At 34.7% G+C, this 17,463-nt stretch overlaps 1 protein-coding gene across 18 annotated transcripts in view; it reads right to left on the minus strand.

Annotated features, from left to right (window-relative positions):
• The window catches only part of LDLRAD4 (low density lipoprotein receptor class A domain containing 4), a 565,990-nt gene that overhangs the window by 22,525 nt on the left and 526,002 nt on the right, over positions 1-17,463 (minus strand). For all 18 annotated transcript variants that reach the window (XM_074274524.1, XM_074274419.1, XM_074274485.1 and 15 more), the window contains one exon: positions 14,473-14,627. In XM_074274524.1, the coding sequence (XP_074130625.1) occupies positions 14,473-14,627 (155 nt within the window). The remainder of the gene's footprint in view (positions 1-14,472; positions 14,628-17,463) is intronic.

The raw sequence follows: 17,463 nt of genomic DNA on the forward strand, positions 1-17,463 counted from the left end.
CTTTTCAGGAAACACAAACTTTCAACTCTTAAAAGATAGTGATTAAACATAAATAGCAACTCTTTTCAAGTAACAAACTTTCAATTCTTAAAAGACAGTGATCATATTAAATTTGATTTCATAAGTTTACAGATCTAAAACCATCTAGAGCCCTGAGAAGTCCTGTGGTGTAAATTCCTTATTTTAATGAAAAAGAAACTGAAATTGATATGTTAAGTGACTTGGTCAAAATTACACAGGTAGCAAAGTAGGTCCAGGATTCTAACTCAGGTACTTTGACTAGCATTTGACTTAAGTCAGTTACACAAAGCCACTCCTCCCCTTTTCCCTGGTCTTTTCTTTATGCTATTATGTTCTCAGTTCCTTAAACCATCCTTTTATTACTGAAAACTTATTTTTGAATCAACTATAATGAGCCCTGAGATGAATTCCAAAAGTATTTTGAGAAAAGGCAGTGATAGTCCTAGCTTCCCAATCTGTCTTCTTGAAAGGGAACACATTTTCAAAATGCAATTCTGATAAACATATTAATCAATTAGTCATTTTAACACTATATATTCAATGGTCCCTCACCAACCTACCATTCATATGAAACTTTGGATAGAATAAAAAGAAAAACTCATTTCAGTTGAGCTTATCAGAGCACTTAACTCCCCCCCCCCCAATCTCTGTCATTCAAAGGGAGACACTGAGTTAAAATTATGCTTCTCCAAGTGCTTCAATTAGGCCCTAATCCTTTGTGGATATCCCATTTAGAAGATGGAGATTTGCTGGATGGCCCTGATTACATGCAAGCCTTTTGCCCAACTGGAGAGACAACTTGCATATGATTAAGTAAAAATCTGTGCTTAATGTTTGTAGTTAAGTAAATTAAGGGCAGCTGGCATGGATATATTTCTGCACATGGCTCCTGGGAATGCAACTTCAGTGGCTCATGAAATAATGAAGTAATCCAGCTGGATGAACCAATAGTTTTGGAAATGATCTACTTAACCCAACCCAGGTCATGTGACTAAAGCCTCAAATCTAAAGCTAAAATATTTCTTGACAAGGGAAGGGCATACAGCCTGCCAGCATAGTGTTTTCACTGATTTAGGTATGAGTTTCTCTTGATTGAATGAATGCATAGGGGAAAAAATACTATACACATACAATGTGCAGAGAACTGCATTAACTCTGGGGATTGGACCCCAAACAAATAGTTTAGAATCCCAATAACATCATGGATCAAAATTATGGTATAAAGATTTAAAAAAGCAGTAGTACTTTGTATTTTATTGAGATTGTATTTATTGAGATGTACAATTGCACATCTATTATCTCATTTAGAAAATAAACTCTGAGAATAGAGATTTTTTTTCCATTCTTTGAAATTGTACCCCAGCATCTGGCACTGTGCCTGGCAGATAATAGACACTTAATAATAAATGTTTATCGATTGATTAATTGACTAAGCCTCAGGACAAGCCAGTGAGAGAAATAACAAACATAATTATACCCAATTTGTAGATATGGGGGAAAAATGCACAAACTTTCTCTTCAAAGTCACATAACTAGTTGTTATATGTGACATATGTGACTAGATCCAAGATTTTGGTTCCTGTGTGTTCACACATTCTTTTCATTAAACCATAAGATGTTTCCATATCTCTACTAAACAAAAATCCTTGAATTATGAATGGACACTAGGAAAAAGAAGTTTAATAAATTAGTCCCTTATCCAAATGCATGAATTTGAAATACCTTGTTTTTTCAAGAGTTAGAAGGTAACCAATAACACTTGTATTAATCTATTTAAGTTTCTTGAAAGTAAAGATTCTTTGTCTTTGTATTTCTACTATTTAGTGGCATACCTAGCATAAAAAAGGTGCTTAATAAATGCTTGATTAATTCACCATCACTTTGATTGTTTTTAACAAATTCGTAGAAGCAGATTACTGGAAAAGATATCTGAAATTTTCTATGCCAACCAAGTCCTAAAGTTTGAATGTCTTCTACAATATTTCTAACAAGTGGCCATCCAATCTTAGAATTAAAATCCCCAATTAATGCAGAACCTACTACTTGCCAAGGCAACCCTTTTTTATTATTGGCCATATCTAGTTACACGAAATATTCATGTTGAAATAAAGCTTTCCTCCCTGCAATTTCCACAAAATGCTCTTCATTGTGCCCTCTACTAATGAGCAGAATAGATGTGGTCTCCCTTCTACAAGACAGTTCATATATTTGAGGGTGCTGCTCATGTATCCATAAGTTATTTTCTTCTCCATGCAAAACATTTTCAATTCCTTTAACCAATTCTTTTTTGAGGATATGGTTCAAAGCCTTCTGCTCTCCTTGTCATTCTCTTCTCCACTATTCAATGAGTGAATAATAGATTAAGAAATTTAAGGTTTGTTATAGAAGGAACAAAGAACTAAATACAATTGCTTTCTTTAGTTTATTACGTTGAAACAATATTGGTCTCATTTGTTGTCTCTTTGCAAGATTGCTATGAAGAAATCATTTAAGTGATTAAAAACATATTTCATTAAAAATCAACTAAGTAGCACATATAATCAGCAATCTCTACAGCTATGGAAGGTACCTAGTTCAAATTATTAATTTTACAGATGATAAAAGCAAGACCCAGAAAAGTTAAATGACTCTTCCAGTATAGTATACAGCAACTTGATTTTCATTAGCTCTCCTGTCTCCAAAGCCAATGTTCTTTCTACTGCTTCAAAGACCTTTTACAAGATCTTCAATTAAAATGTTAAAGCTCAAGTAATAGGAATAAATAACCATAACCATAATTTTAAATAGTGTTTTAGGATTTAGAAAGTACTTTACATACATGATAACATTTGATTCTTATAATATTTTTGAAATAGGTGGGGCAGATATTAGCATGCTCATAGTATCTGAGAAGAAACTGAAGCCCAAAAAACTTGGGATGTCTCAGATCACAAAACTAGTAAATGTAAGAGCCAATATTCTAAGTATTTTGCTTTTTAAATTCATTGCATGTAAATAATGGATAATGTACTGAGCCTAGAGTAAAGAAGACTTGAGTTCAAATTTGATCTCAGACACGAGCTGTGTGATCCTGAACAAATCACTTAATCCTGTTTGCCTCAGTTTCTTCATCTGTAAAAATAAGCTGAAGAAGCTGAAGAAGCAAACCACTCCAGTGTCTTTGTCAAGAAAACAACAAATGAGATCATGACAAGTTGAATATGACTTAACAATAACAGAATATCTTATTAATGACTATTACTATAATTCTTAGTCATTATTATATTTATCCACATTCATCATCATCAAATATTTCTCATAAGTAAAGGTTAACCTTTTTATTCTCTGTGATGAAAACATACAACTTGCACCCTAGCATTCTGTTTTGCTCCCTTTTTCATCAGTGGCAGTATGGGATTACGTTATGTATTTGACCACTGGGGTAATTCCTTGAAATGAAAAAGTTGAGGGGGCTACGTTTATATTGCAAAACTTTATCTCTAAGCTTTTACACTTATCATTCTATTAGAACATTCTCCTTTCCAAACACTAAATGCAACTTAGCTCTTCTTTCAATTTTACCCCTTTTTTCATCTAGCTACCTGGCTGAGGGCTCTTGGGGCCCAGAGTGGGGTGGGATTATGGAATTATAGAACAGAAAGGATATTTCATCACATCATGTATTATACTCACTGTGGCCCTAGCTTAAAACTCTCCAATCAGGAATGTATATATCTTCCAGGATTATGACTTGAATATTCAATATTGGAGGTAGGGTAAGAATAATTCAAAATAATAGAGAGAAAGCTGGATAGTCTCAAAGTTTAGGAATCTAATAAATTAACTACTGGGAAACAAACATAACAAAGAAATAACCAATGCACTAAGATTTACATCACTGACCCATCCATTGCTGTTCAGCATTAAACGTTTATTTTTCCTGTAATTTGATTTAGTCCTGGATTGTTATTTTTCACTTTCATCCAGAAATGTTTTTTCTCCCCACTAAATTCAGGGACAGTACAATACTTTCCTCACAGGGCTTTCCTGGAACTGTATCTCAGAGTACCAGACGGGCTTTATCAATGTACACACTAATGAAAGCTGACTGGCTCTAGCAGCTTGGCCCCCTGCTGAGTTTGGAAGCAGGGATGCTAGGTCCAATCGCATTCTGTGCCTTCACTACTACATGCCTTCTATGGCATTCTGTAAAGGGATTACCACTGCTAGAAATGGGCCTGGGGGGCAGAGACAGTGCACAATCCTCTTGTAACCTCCATATTAACACTGGCAGAAAGGGAAAGGGGGCAGAAAAGGGAACAAAATGGGGACAAAAGCCCATGGGAGAAGGAAGAGAGGAGTAAATGTGATAACCTCAGAAATTAATCTACATATCCCCTACCTTTAGAAATGTGCCTTTTCAAGTATAAATGTAGATATGGTTATTTTTATGCTCCATAGATATGATTTTCCTTACTCTAATATTCCTTTTCTTGTTTTTCTTAGTGGACTAATAAATAAATTTATTCTTGGAAGGCATCTTAGAGATAAGTGGTCTAGCTCCCTTGTTTTATAGGTAAGGAAACCAAAGTTTAAGGGTTTATCGTGAATCATTCCCAGGCACAAAATATCTGAAGGAGGATAGGAATACATGTCTTCCTAATACTTGACCAAGGAGGTAGTACTGACAGAGAACCTGCATTTAAATCCAGACTTCCCTCTTACTATTGTGTGACTTGCTTTCCCCATCTACAAATTGACATGGTTGTACCAGATGGCCTTTCTGAGCTTTAAACCTTGATCCATTACATTATGCTGTTTGATTTTTCTCCTTCTAAGATGGTATAAGTCCTTTTTTAACCACATACTTCTTCTATTCTTCCTCTAATGCTTTTTAGAATTTATAATTCCCTAAATGTAAATTCTTGCTTTTGAGTGATACTCTTGAGTGTCACAACTCAAAGTGTCAAGGTGAACTGAGAAGCAAGATACCCTCTGGTATGTATCCAAATGAGTTATAAACGGCTAAACGGGTAAAATGGGTGTTATTTGGGTTCATCTTTCAGAGTTTTTACCAGCAACATCATTAGATCCATAAACAAGTTCCTGAACTAGAATGAGGCTTGTAGACTGTGTTGCCTCCATCAATACCATTCCACTTCCCCAGCTTGCTCAGCAGGGGGCATCACATGCTCACGAGATTTCAATAGCAAGTTTTAAGACTTGTCCTATTTCAGTCCAGCCCTGGCTTAGTATAAGTAAAAACCAGAGCAAGGGAAACTTTAACATACAAAAGCAAATGTATATTTATTTATCTTTGTCCTTTCCTCTAAGAAATGGAAGAGGCTCTTTACAGACATTATTTCATTAGCTCTCCGAGCACTACGAAAGCAAATTATCATCAAGCTCCGAATTCCCCAAATTTAAAAAACAACAATAATTTAATGAAATCTTAGCCACTAGCCTACCCAGTTTTGTTTAGTCATCCAAAAAAAGAGGAGTCCAAAGTCATCTGTCTACTTAAAGAAAAGTGGATGGGAGATGTTATAAGATAGTTTTGGCGCTGCTCTGTTATCTTCTGGGAAAGACTTTAGCTTAAAAAAGGTATGATCTGGAGCAGCTAGTTGGTGTAATGAATAGAGCACCAATCCTAAAGTCAGGAGGACCTGAGTTCAAATGTGACTCAGACACTTAATACTTCCTGTCTATGTGACCCTGGGCAAGTCACTTAACCCCAATTGTCTCAGCAAAAAAAGAAACAAGGCAAGATTTCCCAGTGCATCCATAGCCATCATTCTGATCTATATATTGCAACTGGACCCATACAGCTCTGGAGGAGCTCAGCCTTCATTCACATGCTTATTATGGTATCATCTTCCTGAAGTTATTGGTCCCCTTTGAGAATGAAGGACAAACAATAATAAATGTGCAGGAAATGATGTTGACAGGCGAGAGACACAGTGGTAAAGACATTGGTCCTAGAATCAAATGTGACCTTCAGCTATGTGCTTCTGGAAGTCACTAATCTCTGCTAGCTTCAGTTTTCTGTTCTGTAAAATGGGAATAATAATAGTTACCTACCTGGGGGTTGTTGTGAGGATAAACTGAGATAATATTTATAAAGTGCTCGTAAACCTTAAAGTGCTATGTGATTATTAATGATTAAGCTAGAAAAAATAAGGATTTCCATTTTGCCTCTTTGATCAAACTTTCAGATACTATACAATCCCTTGTTCTGAATGACTCATAGAGATGAATGTCCATAGATGACCATGACTCCCCTTTCTGCTCCATCCTCTTATCCCTGGTGCTAAGCAAAGTTCTAGAACATGCCCCACTAGAGACATGGTGCCAGCCAAAATAATGCTGGTTGATAGGACTTCCAGAGACACTATTACAGTTTTTAGAGACCCTATAGGTTCAAAAGGAGAAGGGAAGAAGCAGCCAATACATAAAAAAGTTTTGGGGAGCTTGACTAATAGACAGGCTGCCTTGACCACATTGTCTAAATATGTCCAAAACTGACCAAATATAGTTTTCTAATGAATTGCTGAGATTTTTAAAAAACTTTACTTTAATAACAGCTAGTATTTTTAAAAGTCTGTAAAGTACTTTATACAATTTATTTCATTTTAGCTACCTAACTACCTTTTGTGAAGGGACTGCAGGTATAATTTTTCCCATTTTACAAACAAGTAAACTGAGGCTGAGAGAATTAAGGTGACTTGCCCCAAGTATTTTCTAATCCTAAATTCAGGCACCTTTTTATTTTATTTTATTTTATTTTTACTGCATTATACTTCCACCAAGTAAACATTAATCTGATAATGATCTATAATCATTATTATTAATGTCCCTAGTAATAGAATGTGAGCTCCTCTGGGGCAGGAATGGTTTCACTATACCTGCACAGTTTAACAAAATGCTTTACACATTTCAGACTGTTAATAGTTCTTTGTTGAATTGACTTGACTATATTCTCCACAACAACCCTGTGAATTACAAGTGTTATAATCCCTAGTTTACAGATGAGGAAATTAAGGTTCAGAGAGCATAAATGACTTATTTAGAATCACAAAGCTAGTGAGTAGAAGAGCTACATTTCCAACACAGAATTTATTTTTCAAAAGTCAGTGCTCTTTCAACCAGACTAGTCTGACCCTAGAAGTAAACAAAAATCCTCTTAAAAAAAAAAGCACACAGCTCTTGGAGAAAGAAGCTTTGGAATCTTAATAGTTTAGTCAGAATGCTTTCTTAATAGCTGACTTAATGGGAATTTTAAATGGCAAGAGAAGCAAAGGGTAAAGAGGGCAGGAGAGGAGACAAGTATGTCAAGTGGGCATGTATATTCTCTATACTCTTCCCAGGAACAGCTTTCCTGGGCTCCCTAGTGCCCCTAGAATTAATAGTGAAAATTCTGTGCACATGGACATTTTCCAAGTTTCTACAAGATTTAGGGTGAGAAAAAAGCTACAATATCTGGTGAGAAGTATTTGTACTTCATTTCCCAGAAGGCTGTGTATAAAACATGGCAATATTATCCAAGACACACCCTGATTGAGTAGGACTGCTTTCAGTACATGTAATTTAAAAGAGGCTATGAGAGTCTCATGGGAGAATGGTGAAATTCAGGTAAGTAATGGCTAGAAGATGTAGGCAGGAAAATGAAAGCTACAAATAGTAGCCATGTCTAGACCTTGCTGTGAATGTGAACAGGAATGGCAAGAGCCAATCTGAAGTGAGTAAACTCAGAAAATTTGGAGATAGGGATTTTGAGGTGCCAAATGGATTCATATATCCTGATTTTTTTTAAACCAATAATGAAAAAGAATTAATGGAACAAATGTAGCTAAAATTCTAATATCTAATAGCTTGACGGAGTGATCTGACCTTATCTCCCTCCCCCCCCCCCATGTTGGGGGGAAAGAAAAGGCTTAATTGTGGAATGTTTACAACCTGATTCAATAACTGGTTATTGATTTAACTAACATTCTGATTAATTAAATGACTTTTGTCTGACTTCATAAATCATCTATCATGGTCCAGCTGGGAATTACTGGTTGAGACTGAGATAGAGGGAAAATCAAAACAATAAAATAAACTCCCAGAGCTGCATGAAGGTCCACATTACATTTGTAAAGTTCATCTAAGATTTTTTTTTTTGGTTGAATAAAACTATTTAGAGCACCGAGTCAAATTAAAGCTATTTATTTTATCATTTTAACAATTTCCTAAAGATTTTTTCCCTTTTACATTTTTGCAGTTAAAGGTTCTGATAAAGGCCTCATCTCCAAAATATACAGAAAATTGACTTTAATTTATAAGAAATCAAGGCATTCTCCAATTGATAAATGGTCAAAGGATATGAACAGACAATTTTCAGATGATGAAATTAAAACTATTTCCACTCATATGAAAGAGTGTTCCAAATCACTACTGATCAGAGAAATGCAAATTAAGACAACTCTGAGATATCATTACACATCTGTCAGATTGGCTAAGATGGCAGGAACAAATAACGATGAATGTTGGAGGGGATGTGGGAAAACTGGGACACTGATGCATTGTTGGTGGAGTTGTGAAAGAATCCAACCATTCTGGAGAGCAATCTGGAATTATGCCCAAAAAGTTATCAAAATATGCATACCCTTTGACCCAGCAGTGCTACTACTGGGCTTATATTCCAAGGAAATACTAAAGAAGGGAAAGGGATCTGTATGTGCCAAAATGTTTGTGGCAGCCCTTTTTGTAGTGGCTAGAAACTGGAAAATGAACGGATGTCCATCAATTGGAGAATGGTTGGGTAAATTATGGTATATGAATGTTATGGGATATTATTGTTCTGTAAGAAATGACCAACTGGAGGAATACAGAGAGGCTTGGAGAGACTTACATCAACTGATGCTGAGTGAAATGAGCAGAACTAGGAGATCATTATATACTTCAACAATGATACTGTATGAGTATTCTGTATTCTGATGGAAATGGATATCTTCAACATAGAGAAGAGCTAATCCAATTCCAATTGATCAATGATGGACAGAATCAGCTACATCCAGAAAAGGAATACTAAGAAATTAGTGTAAACTGTGAGCATTTTTTTTGTTTTTCTTCCCAGATTATTTTTACCTTCCGAATACAATTCTTTCTTTGCAACTACAACAACAACAACAAAGTTCGGTTCTGCACATATATATTGTACCTAGGATATACTATAAGATATTTAATATGTATGGGAATGCCTGCCATCTAGGGGAGGGAGTGGAGGGAAGGAGGGGAAAAATTCGGAACAGAAGGGAGAACAAGGGATAATGTTGTAAAAAAAAATTACCTATGCATATGTACTGTCAAAAAAATGTTATAATTATAACAATTAATAAAAAAATAAATTTTATTTAAAAAAAGATTTTTTTCCCTTTTCCTTCCAAAATACAACTGACTTTAAAGTTTTTCAACCCAATTTATATGTCAGTTCAGCTGTTTTAAAATAGCTTTTATCCTATTATGGGTCAAAGTAATGTTAGGGTGGTGAGTTTTTGTTGCCTGCAAATGATGTTATAAATATCCATACGGTCCTTGGCAGAAGAAAGGTTTCCTACTCCTACTGTATACCATGATGCAAATACTGGGGAAATAAAAATAAAGATAATTCTTCTCAATGAGGGAAGGACTCTTTTAATCCTAAACCTCGTGGGAACATTGTGTCTCCATGGACACATTCATCAACAGACAAAATGCAAACCCTTTGGCCTGGCATTTAAAGTCCTCTGCAATCTGATTTTAATTTACCTTTCCTGCCTTATTTCATATTAATTCCCTAATATGAACCATTATACATTTCAGCCAGACTGACCTATCAGAAATCCCCCAAGAGAAGTAGTTCATATACCATCTGTCTTTATATATTCTGTCTCCCAGGCTTGGAATGTATTCTTTCCTTACACCCACTTCTTAGAATTCTTAGCTTCTTTTCAGGTGTTACCTCCTATGGGGAAGTATTTCTGCTTCCACACAGCTATTATTACTCTCCCTCTTTATGAATTATCTTATATTTACTTATCTATATACATGTTACATCTAGTCAGAAATATATAAGCCCCTCTAAGACAGGGTCTTTCATTTTCATCCTTGAATTCCTAGCACTCAACACAGTGCCTGGCACACAGCTGCTGTTTAATAAATGTTAAATGCACAAATGAATGAATGTCCCTATGTTCTCTACTATGCCATCCTTTCTAGGCTTTTCTGAATTTCAGGTCCTAAGTGTCAGGGACTGAGTGAGCTTGGGCTGCAGGAAAAGACAGAATGGAAGCCCACTAAAAGACCACCTTTACTCCGAAACTCTGCCTAGGGATAAGTTGTGTGCTCATAAAAGAAATCCTTATCTTGTTTTATCTTCCTTCACCTTGTAGTTCATAGACTACTAACCTAAGGGCTTAGAAATCAGCTAAAGCATTTAATAAGTATTTAATATTCAATAAACTTCCATTAGTCCCAATTACCTCCAGATCAAAAAATAAACCATTATATGGCATTTAAAATTCTTTACAATATGGCTTCCACCTACCTTTCCAGCTTTATTATATATATATATATATTATATATATATATATATATATATATAATATATATATATATACTACCTTTTATATACTCTCCTCCAGTTTACCTATATTCAGTCTACATAGCTCCTCTCCAGAAGTTCCTCTAAGGCAGGGTCTTTCATTGTTATCTTTAAATGCTATTCTGCTCCTCACACAGAACATTCCATCTACTGGGCATTCATGCTCAAGATTTAGAACCCCAAGATTCTGGAGAAAGCTCGATTCAAATACTATCTTCTACATGAAGCTTTCCTTTATTTTCCCAGCTGCTAATGTCTCTCCTCTCCTCCCCAAAACACTTTGTATTAATTTTGTCTATCTTTACATATAGGCTTTTTTTGCTCACTTTGCTAAGACGTTGCTTTTTGATTATATTCCCAGTGCCTAGAGTCATGTAGGCACTTAAATGTTTGCTAACTGCATAGGCTTTTATGATAAAACCATTTATAACATCATTTCTAATGAAAATTTTTTGTTTGTTTTCGATGAGACTTTGGAAATACAATCCATTTGTAAGTTGGAGAACAGTTGTATTCAATTTTGCTGATAGAAAGAAATCACCATTTTAGGACCAGCTTTTGGTGTCACTCAAAAACAAAACAAAACAAAACAAAACAAAAAACTACATATGAGACAATGGAAAGAGTCAAATGTTTTGCAGTCAAAGAACTATGTTGACTCTAACACTTAACTAAATAGTTATTTAATCTTGGTCAAATTACTTTACCTCTTAAGGCCTGTTTCCCCATCTGTAAAACGAGAGGCTCAGAATATAAAAACTTTAAGGTTTCTTTCAATTCTAACTCTATGTCCATGCAAAAAAAAATACATAGGATACTCACAGATACTACATAAAGCCTGCATCTCTAGGTCACTATGTCCCTGCACAATTGTACAAATACTGTGTTTTCAGACAAATTGAAGAAAAGATATGATAACGGCTTAGTTGACAAAATTCATTACCTAATCACTTTTTCTTGCCAATGGAATGTGGTCCAAATGAGGACCTTTGAAACTGAAATGTTTATGTAGTTCTCGAACACAAGGATGGTGTAAACTATGTAATTCAATTTAGATTATTATTTTGTATGCAAAACATCCTTCTAAGACTTTCTTAATCATACGATGGGAAGAAACATGATCAGGATGAAAGGAAGGGGATTGTCACATAACTCTCTGTATGTGGATTCTATAAATGATCTCCATAATGTAACTTTTGTTGTCTGGAATACTATTAATTTCTGAAAGAACAACTATACCAATATATAAGTGTAATAATATTTTTTAAAAATTAACCATTCACTAAGCTTTTCCATTAGTATTAATATGCTTAAAATTCGTTTGTATGTCATTTCTTTATGAGACTGTAATTCTCAAAGTGTGTTCCACAGATCTTTGGGAATCATTTAAGGAGGTTCCCAAGGTCAAAACATTTTTTATAATAACACTAAGATATTATATGATTATTAAAATAGTCCTTCTTTTTTCCAGAGACAATATGTGTGAGGCTGGATTTTCTTCATGCACTTCAACCAAAATAACATATTGCAATAGACTGAATGCAAAAGCAGATATGAATATCTAGCGGTCTTTTACATAGCTAGTCATAAGATTTGCAAAAATATGTAAAACAATTCCATTCTCTTCACCTTTTTTTTTTGTTTTTTGTTTTGGAAAACAAAACATTTCTCATAAAAATATGTTCACATATAATGGAGTTTGTTATGGTTATTTAAAATGAATTAACAAATATTTTAAAATATAACCGTTTAATTTCTAATGTGGTAAATATCAAAACACAAAACTTACTTAAACAAAAAATTTTGGGAGTCATCACTAATTTTAAAGAGTGTAAGAGTTCCTGTAACCAAAAAGTTTAAGAACCACTGAACTTTAACCAAACTTACAGGAGCTCCATAGCATTCTGTTGGGTGCATTTAACCAGGAGATACTAAACAAATTTTTGTTGATGATTATGACAAAGAGCTATGTGGTGTCATATAATAACAAAGCAAAAAAAATCATATGACCCTTCAATAATTTAAAAATCCATTATTTCATTAGTATGAATACTCTCTTCACTAGGGCAGAGTGCAATCTGTCCAGTCTTTACCTAATAAGTGTTTTTCAATCAAGCTAAGAAATGTAAAGACTGGGGAATACCAAAAAAAAAAAGGCAAAAGACAATCCCCATTCTCAAGCATCTCACAATCTAATGGGGAGAGGCAATACATAAAAGGAAGAAGAAAAAGATGGGGCGAGGGGATGGGAGAGATGGGGCATAATGAAGTCCTTTGTGGGGAATTATGAGCTGGCTGCCTTGAGTTTCCTCCTTAAATGGAAAATCTGGAAGAAGCTCTACAATTGTCCACCCTCCACCTTTCCCTTCATTAAGTGATGCTATGACAGAAAAAACAAAACAAACAAAAAAATCTGATTAAACTTAGGTAGACTGGTCTTTGGATGAATATCTGTTTCTCACTGGACTTATCTATCAAGGTTCTCTGAGTTGGTAGCATATATCAAAGTTTGTTCTCCTTTTGTATAGCCTCTGAAAACTCAGAGATGTGGAAAGGAATTAGAAGAAGACTTGTATGGTCTTTTAGAGATCACAGAACACCTTTAAATCATTAGGCACAGATTTAGAAGTGGAATCTTAGAAGTCTTTGAGTATAATTCCTTAATTTCATATGAAGAAAACTGAGGCACAGTGATGGGATTCGAATTCAGATTTTCCTGAAGAAAAAGTCCACAAAAAACAATATGATGCTTCCAATGAAAAATCAGCATTTTTTAAATAAAAAAAAGGGTAATTCCCCAATTAACAAATGATCAAAAGGCATGAATAGTTTTCACATGAAGTAATCATAGCTATCTACGGCCATAAGAAAATACTCTAATTTACTACTAATTGGAGAAATAAAAATTAAAACAATTTTGAGGTGCTAACATATACCTATTAGATTGACTAACAAGACAGAAAAAGAGAATGGCAAATGTTGGAGAGAATGTAAGAAAAAAGAGACATTAGTGTACTGTTGGTGAGGTTGTGAATTGATTCAACCATTCTATAGAGCAATTTGAAACTATGCCCCAAAGTCTATAAAAACCTGAATAACCTTTGACTTAGCAATACAACTAGTAGGTCTGTATATAAAAAGATATTTAAAAACATAAAGAAAAAGGATCTATATGTGCCAAAATATTTACAACAGCTTTGAAAACATTAAAAGATTATATAAATGACAGCAAACATCTGATGTGTTATTCTTACTAACAGGTTATGTCTTACTAAGTATTTAGTAGAAATTATATTTTGAAAGATTGTAATCATATTGCATATATGGACCCTGTTTCCTTGAATAATAAATTCTGATCATTAAGTCTAGCTTCCTTAAGGATAATCCTTTTGTGATTTCTCATGACAATGAATAGATTAGACAACATAAATCCCTCTGTTTACACAGACAAATCCATTTGATTTGGCCATTTGATGCTTCTTTATTGCCATACTGCTGTTTAAGATCTTATGGACATTGCCCAAATGGAGTTCCTTTTAATTCTATTTTTGGATCTTAGGTGTTGCAGAAAATTAATCTATAGGTAAAGCCATTTTTGGTTACATTTGAAAGTTCCAAGAATATCAGTATTTACAATTGCTTGGCAAAGTAATGTCTGCTTATTTCAAAGACTGTTTATAGCCTACTGGAATTTATATATATATATATATATATATATATATATATATATATATATATATATATGTATATATATACTATTTGATTTTACTATTTTGAAGTTCTAAAAACTGCCCCCAAACACACTGTCTGCATACATGATTAAAATGGATCCAGAAGCCTGGACTTACCGGCTGCAAAGTGTCTTCTTGCCTCCTGTTTTGACTCTGCCGATTGATGAAGGACCGTGTTGTGAGCTTATAGTGATTCAACAAGCAAATGATCACCACAACCATCACCGTAATCACAACAATGATGATAATGATCTGGACAAACTCCAGTTCAGCTGAGAAAAAGAAAAAAAAACTAACATTTAACAAAACTCTCCTTTTTCCCTCCCCCATGCTGTCTTAAAAATGTTCATTTTCTTAAAATGCAGCAAAACGTAGCATATAAGGCCCTTACTTCATACCAAATTCCAATATTTTAATGCCTCAATATGAGAAACTTAATATTGCGAAAGGATCCCTGAACTTAGCCCAGAGTCCTGCCTCAGTCATTTAGCTATGTGACCACAAGAAAATCAATTAACTTCTTCAAATCTCAGTTTCTTCATCTATAAAATGAGGATTTTAAAATACTTATACTACGAATTTCATGGGATGGGGGCCATATAAATATGAATTGTTAATAGTACTTTGAGTTTCTAAATGAAGAAAGATATCCTAAAGTAGACGTTCATAACCTTTTTTTGTGTAATGGACTTCTCCTTTGGCAGAAAGGTATACCCTATAGATCCCTTCTCAGAATAATTTTTTAAAAAATAATAGATGTGCAACAAGAGAACTGCATAAATATGTACACATATATTGTATTTAAGATAAACTTTAACATTAATGTTTAACATGTATGAGACTGCCTGCCATCTAGGGGAGGTGGTGGAGGGAAGGAAGGGAAAAGCTGGAACAGAAGTGATTGCAAGGGTCAATGTTGAAAAATTACTCATGCATATGCTCTGTCAATAAAAAGCTATAAAAAAGCAAACAAAATAAAAGAAGTGAGGTTATTGAAAATAAAGATGCATTTTTTTCCCTATCCAGGTTCACAGGTATCCCTAAAATCTATGTGGGGTATAAAATTCATCCTTGAAAGACTGTAGATTCCAAGTCAGAAATCTCTGCTTTAGAAGACACCTATTGCAAAGTGATCTCTCTCTGGCACTCTGCTAAATACATTTATTAACTATACTAATAATGCTTATTATTCTATGGTGTGAGGGAAGAAGTAAGTGACAAGAAGCTTTAATAATAATCGAATCAGGCTTACTTATAAGCCTTCCGTGAGATCAAACATGATCATCAGTCCAATTTTCAAAATGAAAAATCAAGATACAAGAAGATTAAATTGTCCAAACTCCACCTACTGAAGCTTATCCCAACAAGACAATACCTCCTGTTGTGTTCCTTGCACTCCACCTACTTTTGTCATATTAAATAAAAGCATAGTGTTCCTTGGGTGGGGGAGGGGTGCTACACGCTTCCCTCCCTTCCCCTTCCCCAAATCAACTAATCACAGACATCTTCAGGTACAAAGAGAAAGCATTTATTTAATCCCTGCAGGGAGAGGCCCAAGCACACCTGGGAGACATCCCAACTCCTATCATGTGCTCTTGAACCTGATCAGCCAGAAGTAGAACAGCCGGTTAATAGGAAAAGACCCAAGCCTTTTCATTGGATAGACTAAAAGGAAGTAATCATCCTTGACCAATGGTCACCAGTGTTGTCTGCTTCCTGTGGATGCATCACTTCCTGCAGCTTCACTAACTTCCTGTATCTCAGGGTTCAAGACTGGGAATAGGGATCATATGACTTTCAGAAACTTGAGACCCAAAATCTCATCTTCCTTTTGGGAATAGGGATCATGTGATTTAGGCCTAGTCTCAATACAGAGAAATACTTCATCCCATCAGTCCCATTCACCTGTGTCTTTCAACCAATCAATCAAAAAAGCACCTTATATTAATTACTCAGAATCACATAATTTGGACAGTTGGAAGGGACCTCAATGGCCATTTAATCAAATCCATTCATGAAAGGAATTCTTACTATAACATATATAACAAGAAGTTCCTCCTTCCCTTTTCCAGTCTTCTTATACTTTTCTCCCATACGTGCTCTGATCCAGCGGCACTGACTTGTTTATTTCTCACATCTGACACTGTTTCCCATCTCACTGGCTTTCCCTCAGACCTGGGATTCTCTCCTCCTAACTTCTGCCTCCTGTTTTCTCCAAAGCTCAGCTCAGATCCCAGCTGCCTCAGGAAACCTTTCCCTGCTAGAGCCTTCTCTACTAACTCACACACACAATCTTTTATGTAACTAGTTATTTATTTTTTATTAAATCCAGTTTAGAACTTTACAAATACTTGGTAACTGGCTATTTATTCAGCTCAAGGAGGGGAAACAAATTATCTTTTCAAGAAGCCCATGCTATTTTGGGGACAGCTCTGTTAGAAAGCTTTTCAGACATCGGTTAAGTTGGACTTTGCAGCTTCTACCCACTGCTTGTTGTCTCCATTCAGGGGTCAAATAAAACAAGTTTATTTCCTCTTGCACAATAATCCTTCAAGTACTTGATTGATAGTTAACGTGTCTTCCTTGAGTCTTCTCTTCTTCATGTGAAATAGACTCAGTTCTTTCAGCCCATCCTTATAGAACCTATTCTTAATGACTTTCACCATCTTGTTTACCCTTTCCTGCCCATTTTCCAATTATATATTTATATAAATATTTTCTTTAAAAAAATTATTTTATCTTTAATTTATGGAATAAAACAAGTATTTCTATAACATGACATGATAAAAAAATGTGCATGAAACTGCAAATCTACAATGTACAATGTATTCCTTTTAAATATGCAACAAAGTTAACATAAATTTCTTTTATAAAATAATATTTAATATTCTTCTTAAATTGTGATGACAGATCTGAATACAACACTTCACATGTGGTCTGATGAAAGACAGAGTTCAGTAGAACCATTACCTCTGAATTTTTAAACTATACCTTTCTGAGTATATTCTAACAATATATTAGCCTTTTGGCTGCAAATTACACTGTTAACTCTTACTTAGCTAAAACTCCCAGATCTTATTCAGAATAACTACTATCTAAGTATGCACT

Source organism: Sminthopsis crassicaudata, chromosome 1 (genome assembly GCF_048593235.1).
Source record: "Sminthopsis crassicaudata isolate SCR6 chromosome 1, ASM4859323v1, whole genome shotgun sequence".
Classification (NCBI taxonomy): Eukaryota; Metazoa; Chordata; class Mammalia; order Dasyuromorphia; family Dasyuridae; genus Sminthopsis; species Sminthopsis crassicaudata.